This window comes from Hirundo rustica, chromosome 18, assembly GCF_015227805.2.
Source record: "Hirundo rustica isolate bHirRus1 chromosome 18, bHirRus1.pri.v3, whole genome shotgun sequence".
NCBI classification, from domain to species: Eukaryota; Metazoa; Chordata; class Aves; order Passeriformes; family Hirundinidae; genus Hirundo; species Hirundo rustica.
The window spans coordinates 3,025,178-3,037,078 of NC_053467.1; the positions used below are offsets into that span (position 1 = coordinate 3,025,178).

The 11,901-nt window shown below is 43.9% G+C and overlaps 1 protein-coding gene across 1 annotated transcript; it reads left to right on the plus strand.

Moving 5' to 3' along the window:
* Nucleotides 1-554: 554 nt before the first annotated feature.
* On the plus strand, nucleotides 555-5,380 carry LOC120761119 (uncharacterized). Its single transcript, XM_040082016.2, has 4 exons — nucleotides 555-843; nucleotides 2,354-2,695; nucleotides 4,044-4,150; nucleotides 5,147-5,380. The coding sequence occupies exons 1-4, from the start codon at nucleotides 555-557 to the stop codon at nucleotides 5,255-5,257; spliced, it is 849 nt and encodes a 282-aa protein (XP_039937950.1). The 3' UTR covers nucleotides 5,258-5,380.
* Nucleotides 5,381-11,901: the final 6,521 nt, after the last annotated feature.

The window sequence follows — 11,901 nt, forward strand, 5'->3', positions numbered from 1 at the left end:
TTACACCTTCTGTAGCCCTCTTCCTGTATTGAATCTGAGAATCTGTATTGTCCAGTTCCCTGATGTTAGTAAATGCCGCTTTAAAAAAAGAGTGTGTTTCCTTCCATTTTCTGCCACTTTTCCTTACTTTTGAATTCCTGATTTAGATCTGAAATCAGCTATCTGGCTGGATTTACTGCAGCTTGTGTGTTTGAAAACCAGTGGGATCATCCTGGGAATCTACAGGGAGAAGTACATTTTCTGTGTGAGTGGCAGAAGGCTTTTGAAGTTTGGGAAGGTGCTGAGCTGCTCAGGTCAATGGGCATGAAAGGCAGTACAGGTGCCAGGACAGCCAAGAAATGACATGTCCAGCATAAGGAGTCTGAGGCCCAGTCTTACAGAGCAGTTCTGTTGATGGAGGAGTTGGTTTTGAAACCTACTTTGATATGAACAGACCAAGAGGAACCCCGACATTACAATTTCAATTGCGTTTCTTATTTTTAGGTGGAGGAAATGAACAGTCAACAGAGGTTATCAGTGCTTGGGAAGGAGACTCCATCAACATAACTTGCCCAATGAATGGTTCACAAAATCAAGTGGTGATGTACTTGAAAGCTGTCACACAGAATCTCAATGTGATATATTTTCACAAGGAGAAACAGCCAAAGATCAATCCAGAATTTGCTGATCGCATTGAGTATTCAGAGGAAGGGGAGAATCTCAGGATAACCCTGCACGGGTTACAGGAATCTGAAATCTACCTATGCTTTGAGATTGTTGAAATCAATGGCCATCACAAAGACCTGTATGGGAAGACAACCATAGTAGTGGTCAAAGGTGTTGCAATTCCACCTTTAAATAAAGGTAAATACAGATCTGTATTTTAAATCAGAGATTGGAAGAAGACACAAAGGGAGAGCGAGTCTGACAGGACTTCTTCTGTGTCTGCTCAGGTCATGTACAGGTTTGAAGGAATGTGTGGGTTTGTTCCCTGAAACAATGAAGAAAACACATGAGATAGTATGGTACCAAAAAAAAAAAAAAACCCAAACCATCATATAAGAATAATTTGTGACTCATTAATTCCAACTACGGATTTTCACATGAGTGAAAGGTTGCTGCAGCAGTTTGGAAACAGTGAGGTCCCACAGCTCTTTCCAAAACAACCTGTCAGAACTTTTTAAACAACTAGCAGAGTAAAGAGGTTTTTGGGTTTTGTTGTTTTGTTTGTTTGTTTGGTTGGTTTTTTTAGCAGTTGTTTTTGCAAATCTCTTTTGTCTTTACTAATTTGTCTTAAATGACAAATTGATAATAACTGGGAAGCTGGTGTTAGGCAGGGTCTGCAAGCTGGGCATGAGTGGGCAAAGAGTTTTTTGTCTTGTTAGTAAAGAGTTGCTGAATAGTCAGCAGTCCTTTTTTGGCAGGTGTTTCTGGTTGGGGGAACAATTCTTCTGACTTTATTTATTTTATTTATTTTTTTTCATTAGAAGAGGGTTGAGTCTACAGTATTGTTTGGCAGTTTATTCTTCCATGTACCTCTAACCTGAAACATCTTTCCCAAAGCTTACAGGGTTTTCTTCCTTTCCTGTCCCCAAGGCATGTGAAATGTAATTGATTGCTGATCAGCAATAGTAATTTATAGCCATGAAGGATTGTCATCTCCTCCCTTGGGCTTCTCCTTTCAAATTTCTTGGCTGTGTTTTCTCAAATGAATCACATCTTGTTTGTTGTGTATTTTCTCTCCAAATTATAATATTAAATTGCTTTATAGCTCTGTTTAATTCTGATCCTTTTCTCTGAAATGCTTATAACCTTCGCTTTACAAACATGATAAATTCTGTCCTCACTCCCTTATCCACTTTAGTGATAATGTTAAAAGGAACAAGTCCTCAGAGGAACTCAGTGGAATGTCTTCCTGGCTGGACAGTGAGTCACTAATAACCACTCCATTCTCATAGACCATTTTCAACACTGATGGGACACACTCTGTGTGATTTGATCCAGACCAGTATCCCCCAGATCTCTCCATGGCTTCACCTCACTTGAGAAAGCAGGCAATGATGCATGACTCCAGGATGTGCTGATCAGGCTCTATTCCCTTAGAGGAGGTCAGTATTTATAATTTTTTAGGTAGATGCAGGCCCTTTACAGCTAAACATGTTGGTCAGTCCTACTTTTAGATCCCAAGGCAGGAAGATATGCCAGGGTGTACAAAGAAAATACATCCTTCTTCTCAAAGCCTGCGTGAAGCAAGTTTGAAAACTCATTTTATCTACATTTCTATGGTCTGTTCTCTCTGTGGGTTCTGTGCCCTTGCTCCCCAGTTAAAATGCACTGTGTTAAGCATGTGGTAACCACTAATCTCTGTTTTCAGCTAAATCCAGCAGGGCTCTGGAGCAGTCACCTCTCCATGCCAACCCTGAGCAAGGCCAGTCTGTCAGCATCACCTGCGTGTTGAAAATCTCACCTGAACATGAGGAGTTCTACCTGCTCAGGACTCACGTGCAGCCTGGCACAGTTCTGTCTGTGTCACATCTGAACCTGTCAGAGGTTTCTCCTGCCTTTGGGAATCGCTTGGAGTATTCAAGGGAAGGAAATAGGGTTGTGATAACCCTACACAACCTACAGAAAGAAGACAGCGATAAGTACATCTGTGCTGAGCAGGTGAAGGGTTCCCCTCTGCTCTCAGCGAGTGGCACCATGCTGCTGGTTAAAGGTACCAGCCTTTTGCTTGTTTAATCATAAATATCTATTGTTATGTTGTGGACAGAAAGCTTTTGGGACCTTAGTCAGGACAGGCAAACCTAGGAAAGTTTGGAGAGTGGGCTCAGGCTCCTTTGTGCTTTCTTGAGCTCGGACACAGAAAGAGACTCTGTGTTTCCACCTGCTTCATACAACCAGAGGGGAATTCGGACCTTGCCATAATCCTGCAGCTTAGAAAAAGAAAAAAAGGTCCAAACAAAGTAACAAACACTTCACTGTGTGCAATCTGTCAGTTTTAGGATATGAATAAGTACTTTCAGCACCAATTCTTTGACCTTAATGTGACATAAATGGCTTTTAGAAACCATTCCCTCTAGCAAGTCGTGTGTTTAAAAATAGAGCTCAAAACAAGCCCTTGGGCATTTGCTTCAAGCACCACAGGCTGCAGCAGAGGTGCTCTCACATACCATTGTTACACACTGAGCTCTCTGTGAGCATCTGCTGCAAAGAGAGGGAGATGATTTTGCTGTGTTCCGAAGAGGGGCCTTGATTTTTCCATATTCCAAAGATGGGGTTTGATTTTTCCGTGCTACAAAGATGAGTTTTTACTTTTCTGTGCTCCAAAGATGAGTTGTGAATTTTTCTGCAGGGTGGTGCTGTACCCCATTCACTAAGCTGAAGTCAGAACCAGCGAGTGCTTGATTTTGGTTTTACTGGTGCAATTTAACCGTGTGCACTGGGCTTTGCTGAGGCCCTTGTAAAATAAGGTGTACAAAGGTCCTAAGAGTCGCAGAGGATTTTCCTTCAGTCTGCAAAGGCAGCTGTGATCCTATTCTGTGCCATCACCCACAACTGGGGCAGTGACTAGGTGAGGTGGGGGAAATGACAGCAGCCTGACAAAGCAGGGGTGTGATTATTAATTAGTGTGCCATTAATATATGGACTAATTGAGGCTTTAGAGAGTTGAAACCCTTTCCACCAGCATTGTTCTGCTCAGTGCATTTCATACCACAGCATCCTCCTGCTTCTGTCTGTACCTCTCACCAGCCGGGCTCTTGGATAATTCAGAGCCCTCAGGGCTGCAGCAGCACTGCAGGAAAGCATTTTCTGCTCCCATCAGGAGGCTGTGGTGCTATCAGTGGTGTGGAAGCTGCCTTTGTAGAGTGTTCCTGGCTGAGCCACCCCCAGTGTCTGGAAGAGCAGAGGGAATGCCAGTGAGAATATTAATGGCATGGCAAACGTGGCTCTGTAGCTGTTGCTGTCCGAATTTTTGGTTAGCCTGTAAAATTACTTTTTTCAGAATAAAAAGAAGGTTCTGCCTCTTCGTACTTATAATAATACTGCTGTAATTTTAAATGCAGAGGTGGAGCAGGCATGTGGGAAGAGCTCCTGGGATTTGTATGTCCTTCTCACGGTGGTGGCTCTGCTGTTCTGTGCCCTGGTGTGCTGCACCTTGCGCCATGTGGATGTGAGTACACTGTCACCACAGCAAAACTTGGGACAGGTGGAGACAACTGATACTATTCTTAAACAGTGCCTGAGCCGAGCAAACATCTGATAAACCTAAGGAATTGTGGCTTCCTATTGCTCTCCTGTTTGCCCTTGTTTAATATCTTCCAGCTGTGAGCCCTTGGCAGCTAACACAGTGTCTTGTATTTCTGTAACCCTTTGTAAATGAGATATTGTTTGTCTTTTGATAACAAACCTCGAGTGAGCTGTGTGGTTGACACAGCCATGTGTTGTGTGTGTATCCTTGAACAAAGCCCCTCGCTGTTCTGCTTTGCTTGCTTTTTTTTTTTTTTTTTTTTTTGTGAATTGGGACTGGAGCTGTGCATAGCAAACTTGTAAGAGATGTAAGAGAATGCTTGGAGGCAGACACAAGGGCAACAAAAACAAAAATTAGCCTGATGTCTGAAAGTAGTGCTGTGAGAAAAAAAAAAATTGCCCCTTTCACTGGGATTATTTATATACATATACTGCAGAAAGTGCCCAGAAATTATCTCTGATAGATCCTTCTGCTTCATAATGATTACTGAAAAATAAGTGTGATTCACAGGCCCCTGTGTCATCCCTCCAAATGTGGATCCAGCACTGCTAAAAACCAGTAGTGTAACATCATTCTGTCAAAGCCCAGTGGGACCTGGTGTCCTGTGTCACCAGTAACAGTCTAAGAATGAGCCTTATTTATTATTATTATTATTATTGCCATTTATTATTTATGTCAAAGCTACAGTTACATCCAACTCTTGAAGGAAATTGCATCAGACTCATAAAAGGAAGTTAAATAAATAAGCTGATAATTTCCACTTGGTCCTCTGAGACCTCACTGGGTCGTGAGAGGAATTTTAAAAGTATGTTTCCTTTTCCAACAGATGATGTAGATGGACTCCTAAGATGGAAAATTACTCCTTGGTCAGGGTCTTTCCAGGCTCTGTTTTGAATGGCTGTTTTCTTTGTTTTGCAGGTGAAGAAATATTTCCAGAAGAAAAAGCCCAATGTGGTGTATGAAGACATGTCCTACATCTCCAGACGGAGCACACCGGTCAGAAACAACACCTATTCCAGAGATGAATAAACTTCTGCCAGCTGGCACCGTGCATGCATCAACCATTCCCTTAGAGCAGGCAGCTCTGAGAGTTGCCTCAGCCCCTGAACTGAAATTGCTACCACCTACCTTCTTCAGTGGTAAGAAAAACCTCATTTCCAAGGCTGTTTCTACTGTTTTTTTTAATGTGAAGGTGTTTGGATTTTTTGGTGGTTTTGTTGTTGTTTTTGTTTTTGGTGTTTTGTTTTGGTTTTGGGGGTTTTTTTTTGTTTGTTTGTGTTTTTGGTTTTTTTTTTTTTTTTAATGTACAGAAAATGTAGCAAAATTCAGGCACCCTGGACACGTGCATGCAGTTCAGCGTGAAAAAGCAGCATGTTGAGGCTAAATGCAACATACGGGCTCGTTTCTTGGCTAGATAACCCTTTCTGGGAAGGTGGGGTGGATGGAGAGGTCTGGTTCTGAGCTTTGCTACGTGGTCAGGAGGACCACATGGGTCTGGTCAGGAGTTTGCAATGGATACACACAGGCATTGATTCCAGCTCTCTCACGGATCCTTGGGGGCTGCCCAAGAGCTCAGGCAGCTCAAAACACTCAGGAGTTACAGCAGGAAAATCTGTTTTGGAGAAACTTCAGGAAGGTGGTAGGCTTGGATCCTGCTCCAAGGTCATGACAGACCCACAAAAACACAATCAAGACAAGATTTTAGTTACTGCCTCTGCCAGAGCTACTCCCATGACTCATAGGGTCTTGACGATGAAGTGACTGAACCTGGGTCCTGGTGGCTTCCTGGGACAGCAGAAATGTTGGTGCTGTGCCGGTGTTGTCTCAGCAGGATGAGTTTCTCCAACCCAGTGACTCCACACTGTGCAACGCAAGGTGAGATAATCCAGGGTAAAGCCAATGCCTGCATTCCCATCTGGGCACGGGTGGGGATGATCTAAACCCCCTTCTGAACAAGGGGATCTGTCAAAACTCACATCAGGCAAGAGGAGGCCAAATTTGGTTTAGTAACAGCTTCTAGAATAGGTGGCTGTGGGGAGCTGGGCCAAGGAAGGGCTCAGCCTCCTCCAGGGGTGTTTTGGTTTTGCAGTGTTGGGGCCACTGTGGAAAGTCAACAACGTTCCACGAAGGTGTGCTGGGTTGCCTTGTTACAGGGCAGGATTGATGGGGGTGACCTCTGGTTGCTGAGGACAGGCTGAGACTGGAGTTTCTCTCTATTGATGTAATTGTTTATTTTTTTGAGGGATTAGGGTCAGTTTGGCTTTGATGAGTGCATAGCTGGAGCAAGGCCAGGCACAAATGATAATTCCTCTGCAGAGCAGAGCTCTGACAAGATCCCAGCTTGCCAAGACAATCCTGCCCCTCAGGAGAGCCCATTTCCCTCCAGATACCGCTCATGAAATGCTGTGCACCAGACCTGAGGGAGAAACCTCCTCACTGTGAGGGGTGGATGGTGCAAGCTCACCTTATGAGCGAATAGGTGCTCTCTTCACACAGACAGACCTGAATAAATTGCGTTTGCATTTGGATTTTGTACAGTTCATAGATATTTTTGTACATATATTAAAAGCTGTTTTGCATATCTTGCAAATAAATGGATTTTTCTTTTAGTGGTTTGTTGGTTTTTTTTTTTAATAGTGATTCAAGGCTTTTTGAAAATTCTGTATAAACTGCTCCTGACAGCATCCCACTGGACAACATAATAACTGCTTTGCTCTTTAATTATAAAATCTGCAAGCGAGGTTTTTCTTTCTAAAACCAATCACTGAAGAAAATAGAAAAGACTCCTTCAAACCCTGTGTATTCCATGTATCATTGCCCAAACTTTTCTTGAACTCTGTTTGACTTGGTGCTGGGACCAATTCTGACTTTGTCCCTGGAAAAGCCCAGCTCAGGGGTGGGTGAAGAGCTGGGGAAGAACCAACAAGTTAGGTACCAGTCTAGGAACAGAGGTGTCCATAGTCAATCACCTTTCATCACATTTTCAATTTTGGAACAAGTTGCAGGTTTAGTCAAAAAGGGGCAAAACCCCTGAGAGCCAGCACAAAGTGGCATTTGAGATCAGCTTTCTGCAACAACACCGTTGCCATGAAGTGGTTTGTTGTGCAAACCACGATGGTTGAATTTACAAAAAAAAAAAAGCTGTGAAAGAAAACAGAAGAGGTGGTTTTCTTGGCTTGGTGTAAACAATTTTTTTACAAAAGAAATAGCACCTTGCTGAAGGAAATGACCTGCTGAGCCGTTTCATGGGCTGTACGTTTCATGTGTAGAGGGGCAGAGAATCATCACCACGATTAACTCAAGCAGAGGTGAATGAATGGCTGGGGAATTTAGCTCCAGAGAGTCAGGGAATAATTGGGGATTTGGCTGCCCAAGAGGGTTGGAGCAGTCTGAAGATGCAGAGTTACAAAGCATTCAAAAAGAAACTATATGCTTTGGAAAACAAGAGCTTATAAAAGCTTGCATATCATGAGTGGAAAAAGGTTTTTTACTGACACAGGGACTTTGAGAAATCAGCACTCAGTCTCACAACTTCCGTGGAAAGCACAAAAACTGAATTTTTCACCAGAGTTTCAGACAGAATTGCCCTGGGCTAATTCTGTTGCCTTTGCTTCTCCTTCTGTCTCTCGGCTCAGCCTCTGGAGAGGGAAATGATGTTCAAGGAGAGGTGGGAAGTGCAGTTCTGAGGCTGGGGTTGGACCTGCAGCAGTGAGAATGGTATCAGGGTATTGGTGATGTCCCCAGCCCCATCCATGGGATAAATCACAGGAAATGCAAAGCAGGGCTGCAGCTCCAGTGTCAGAGTTTGCGGAGCAGAGATGGAGCAAGCCAAGGCAGCTGAGCAAGGACAGCCGGTCCGAAGCAGAGAAAACCCAACAGGCAAGGTACAAAGAGTGTCTGAAATGACTTAGGGGCCAGCTCTGGATGGAGTGGCCTGGGCTGAGTCCCTGGGAAGAGGAAGGCTCATCAAGAATGCTTTTGATTATTTGCAAAGCTGAAGAAATCAGCCGGCACGCATGGATTAGTGCTGGAAAATTTAGCTGGAAAAAGTAGTTTAACCCCTCAACTCAGGTGTGTGTGACAAGGACATGCCTAAAGTCAGGTGCCAAGGGGGCTGGTAAGCCAAGTTGAGCCACAAAACATTTTTCAGGAGGGCAGGAGACGGGAGAGAAGCAGGTTCTGCTCCTGCGGCTGGTGACATATTGCAGGACACTGGAATGTCTCCAGTGACCCCTGCAATCCAGTGTTGATGTGCTCCTAGCAGCTGTAAGTGCTTCATGATCCTTGTCTGAAACACACACTGGGAGAGTGCTCTGCAGCCAATTTCTCCCACCCGTCTCTTGCTGGTGGCTGCTTGTGACACTTGTGACACTTGTGATGCTTGTGACATCCCATAACTCGTGCAGGAGGCATCCTCTTATGGGATTCGGAGGATCTGACCAAAATATGTCCAGCACTGCTGGCTCTGCTGAAAATACTGAGTGCTGATTTCTCAAAGTCCCTGTGTCAGTAAAAAACCTTTTTCCACTCGTGGTATGCAAGCTTTTATAAGCTCTTGTTTTCCGTAGCATTTAGTTTCTTTTTGAATGCTTTGTAACTTGTAATATATTAGCAGTCAGCTAACAGTCAATCTGAAAACACACAGGGATTTTTTTCTGGTTCACAGATTTGGCTTTCTCACAGCTTCGAGGTGCTGAAAAGGCTTCATTGCTGCCATTTCTTTAATCTGACATACTTGGTTAATATGCTCCTGCACTAGTTGATGAATTCTTTTACTGGCTGTTGTATAAATTTAACAGTGTTTATGTTGTTTTGCGTGGTAATACTATTTCAAATCCGTCAGGAATGACTGGTTACTGGCTTTGTACAACATGAAAGAAATCTTTCCAAATTCATTTGGAGTCTCAACTGGTTTTAACTTATTTTTCAGAAAAATCAATACATTACTCATCATAATTACTCTCTCATATAGCCAGAGCACCCTGCCTTGTCTACAAGAATCTCACATAATTTTCTCACTTAAGAAACAGAAATAAAGCAACCAGCCTAAATACTGACTAAAGGGAATAAACCATTTTGTCCTAACACTGAAATTTTACGGTGTTGTCACAATCTGTCTGGTACAAGTAGATTTTCTGTCCAGTTGTGGATGGGAGGTGACCCCACTCTGTAATTAGCTGCTGGGAGGGCTGGATGAACTCTCTGGATGGTGCTAATTCCTCTGTAACTGCTTCACAAGAACCATGTTTTTCCTTCTGGCTGGCCTGTGTCTCAAACTCTCCCTGGAGAACATGTCCATGGCCCCAGAGATTTCCTCCTGAGATATCAGAAATGCTCTGCTACACTCCTGTGCTTTCTGTCTGTAATGGGAATAATGTCTAAACACTGCACATGCCCAGTGGAAGATGATCTCATTCCTTCTAGGAATTAGTATCAGTAATTAGTAATTAGTAGCTCTCTGGGAAAGCCTTGAAGTTCATCCCTCTCTGCAGTTCATGACACCCTGAGACATTTGGTCCATCTTCTCTGTGCAGAATCACACAAGTTGTAAAAACTTATTCTGGGGGTCACTGTGCAAGTGATGCTTTCCCAATGGTAGCCACCATTTAATCCTTAGATGGTGGAATTTATTACTCTGATGTGGTAGGACAGAAAAAAAAGACACTTGGTTTGTGGGGTCTCTTTCCTCACACATTATTGCCTTACAACTGAGGGGCAAGTCTTCTGAGAAATCACCAAGGCCAGTTTACCACTTGTGATTTCCACTAATGTATTATCTCTGCTCAGAGACAATTGGCAGCAAGCTTGTGGGTGAGTGACATTTAAAGTCCCAATGTAGAGATGACATTTTGCAAAAGTGCTCACGATTTCTGAGAAATTAAGATTATTGAAGAAACTCTGCAGCATTGTTGTGGATTTCTCTGTTACCCTCATTCTTGTACTTTCTAATTCTCACCATGGAAGCTTTTCTAAGAAGTCTCCTCAAAGTGATGGCCCCTGGTGCCTAAACTCTAACAGCCTTTGGAGTCAAAACTCTTTATTTTATTTTTTTAAAGCCTGAACAGTTTCAGATTCCAAAAAATAAATCAAGCATGTGCGTGTACACACTGCAGGTAAAGACATTACAGTTCCTAATGACTTTCAAGGCTAAAATTAAAAACATTCCTTCCACAGAGAGCACGCAGACAGGGCCATGTGCTCCTTCTTGCAAGGGTTTTTTGGAAATAAAGTTGTAGCATGGAAAAATAGATCATTAGATTTCTGTCCTAGCCAAAAGAGGAAACAGAGGAGAATTCCTGCCAGGTTTAGAACTCACAGAGAAGCTCAAATGAACAACCTGAACTGAGGGTTTGCAACTTTTAGACTTGTCCAGGGCTAGGTGAACCAGGAGGGATCCGTCACTGAAGGGATGGCTGTTGTCCTCCTGCCTGGTGCTTTCGTTTGTGAATTGTTAGTAAATCTCACCGTGCTGCTCATGGTGGGCTTGCAAATTATCTGAGTGGGCTTGGCCGAAGGCAGAGACGGGCAGAGCTCCCAGCACCTCTGACTCCATGGCAAGCCCTAATGCTCAGACCTGGGGGCACCATTGGGTGGGACAAAAAGAGAGGCAGGAAGATCCATAACAAAAATAACTGCGTTCCTTAACAACATGCTTCCTGCGCCTCGCGTCTCTCAAGCTGCTCTCATGCCTCAAGAAAAAAAACAAAATGTGGCTTTGCGGCGGAGATAGCGAAGCCTGACCGCTGCAGGGTGGCTTGAGGTGTTAGGTGTGCTCAGAAGCGCTGCAGGGGACGGCTCTGGTCTGGCCCTCTGCTGGGAGAGGGATCTGGGAGAGGTCCGTGGTTGTTGTGTGTTTTTTTCGGGGCTGCAGCAGCGCTTCTGCAGAGCGTCACCCGTGAAACCAGCGCGGCTGTGCTCCTCTGAGCTGCCACCACCCCAGGTTCCCGAGCTGTCACTGTCACCCCCTGCTCTGTGCTACTGGTGCCTTTTTTGGGCTTACCTAGACACAGAAGACAGACAAGGTTAAAAGGATAAAAGCAGATATATTTAAAGCAGGGCCTTGAGGTACATCAAGGGCAGACAAAGCCTCCCCGAGGGACTACACCCGAAATGGTCACAAGTTTTTCAGACAGGTATAAGTTTGGTCTCCACTTACATATCAGGGGTTATTTCTTCAATTACAACTTCAGGTAATGAAGCCATATTCCCCCAATTCTCTTTTTTTATACTTTTCAGGGCCTGAGGCAGAGTGTGCCCTTGGGTCTCAGGCCAGGAAGGATTGCTTTGCCTGACCAAAATGTGAAGAGAGCTAGCCAACACTTCGTACTGTTAGGAGAATTAATCCATGAACACCAGAGGTTTATGTCCAAAAAGGAGACAGAGGAGTCCTTTCACTTTATTTGAATAAAGGGAGAGGCCATGGGGCATTTCCCCTGGGGTCTCTCAGTTTTTCGGAGGACGCAGCCTCCTTTTTATCCCAATTTCCCAGCCGCATTTCCTTCTCTTTCCCCATTGGCTGAGGTACTTGAGTGGTACAGACTTCCCGAAATGCCTAAGCCCTAAGATTCCTTTTTTAATGTATAACCTCCCTAATTTTCAATTCTTATGGGATTTATGGGTTTTCCCCATTGTTACTTTCATCTTTTGATATCCAATTTTATTTACAAACAAAC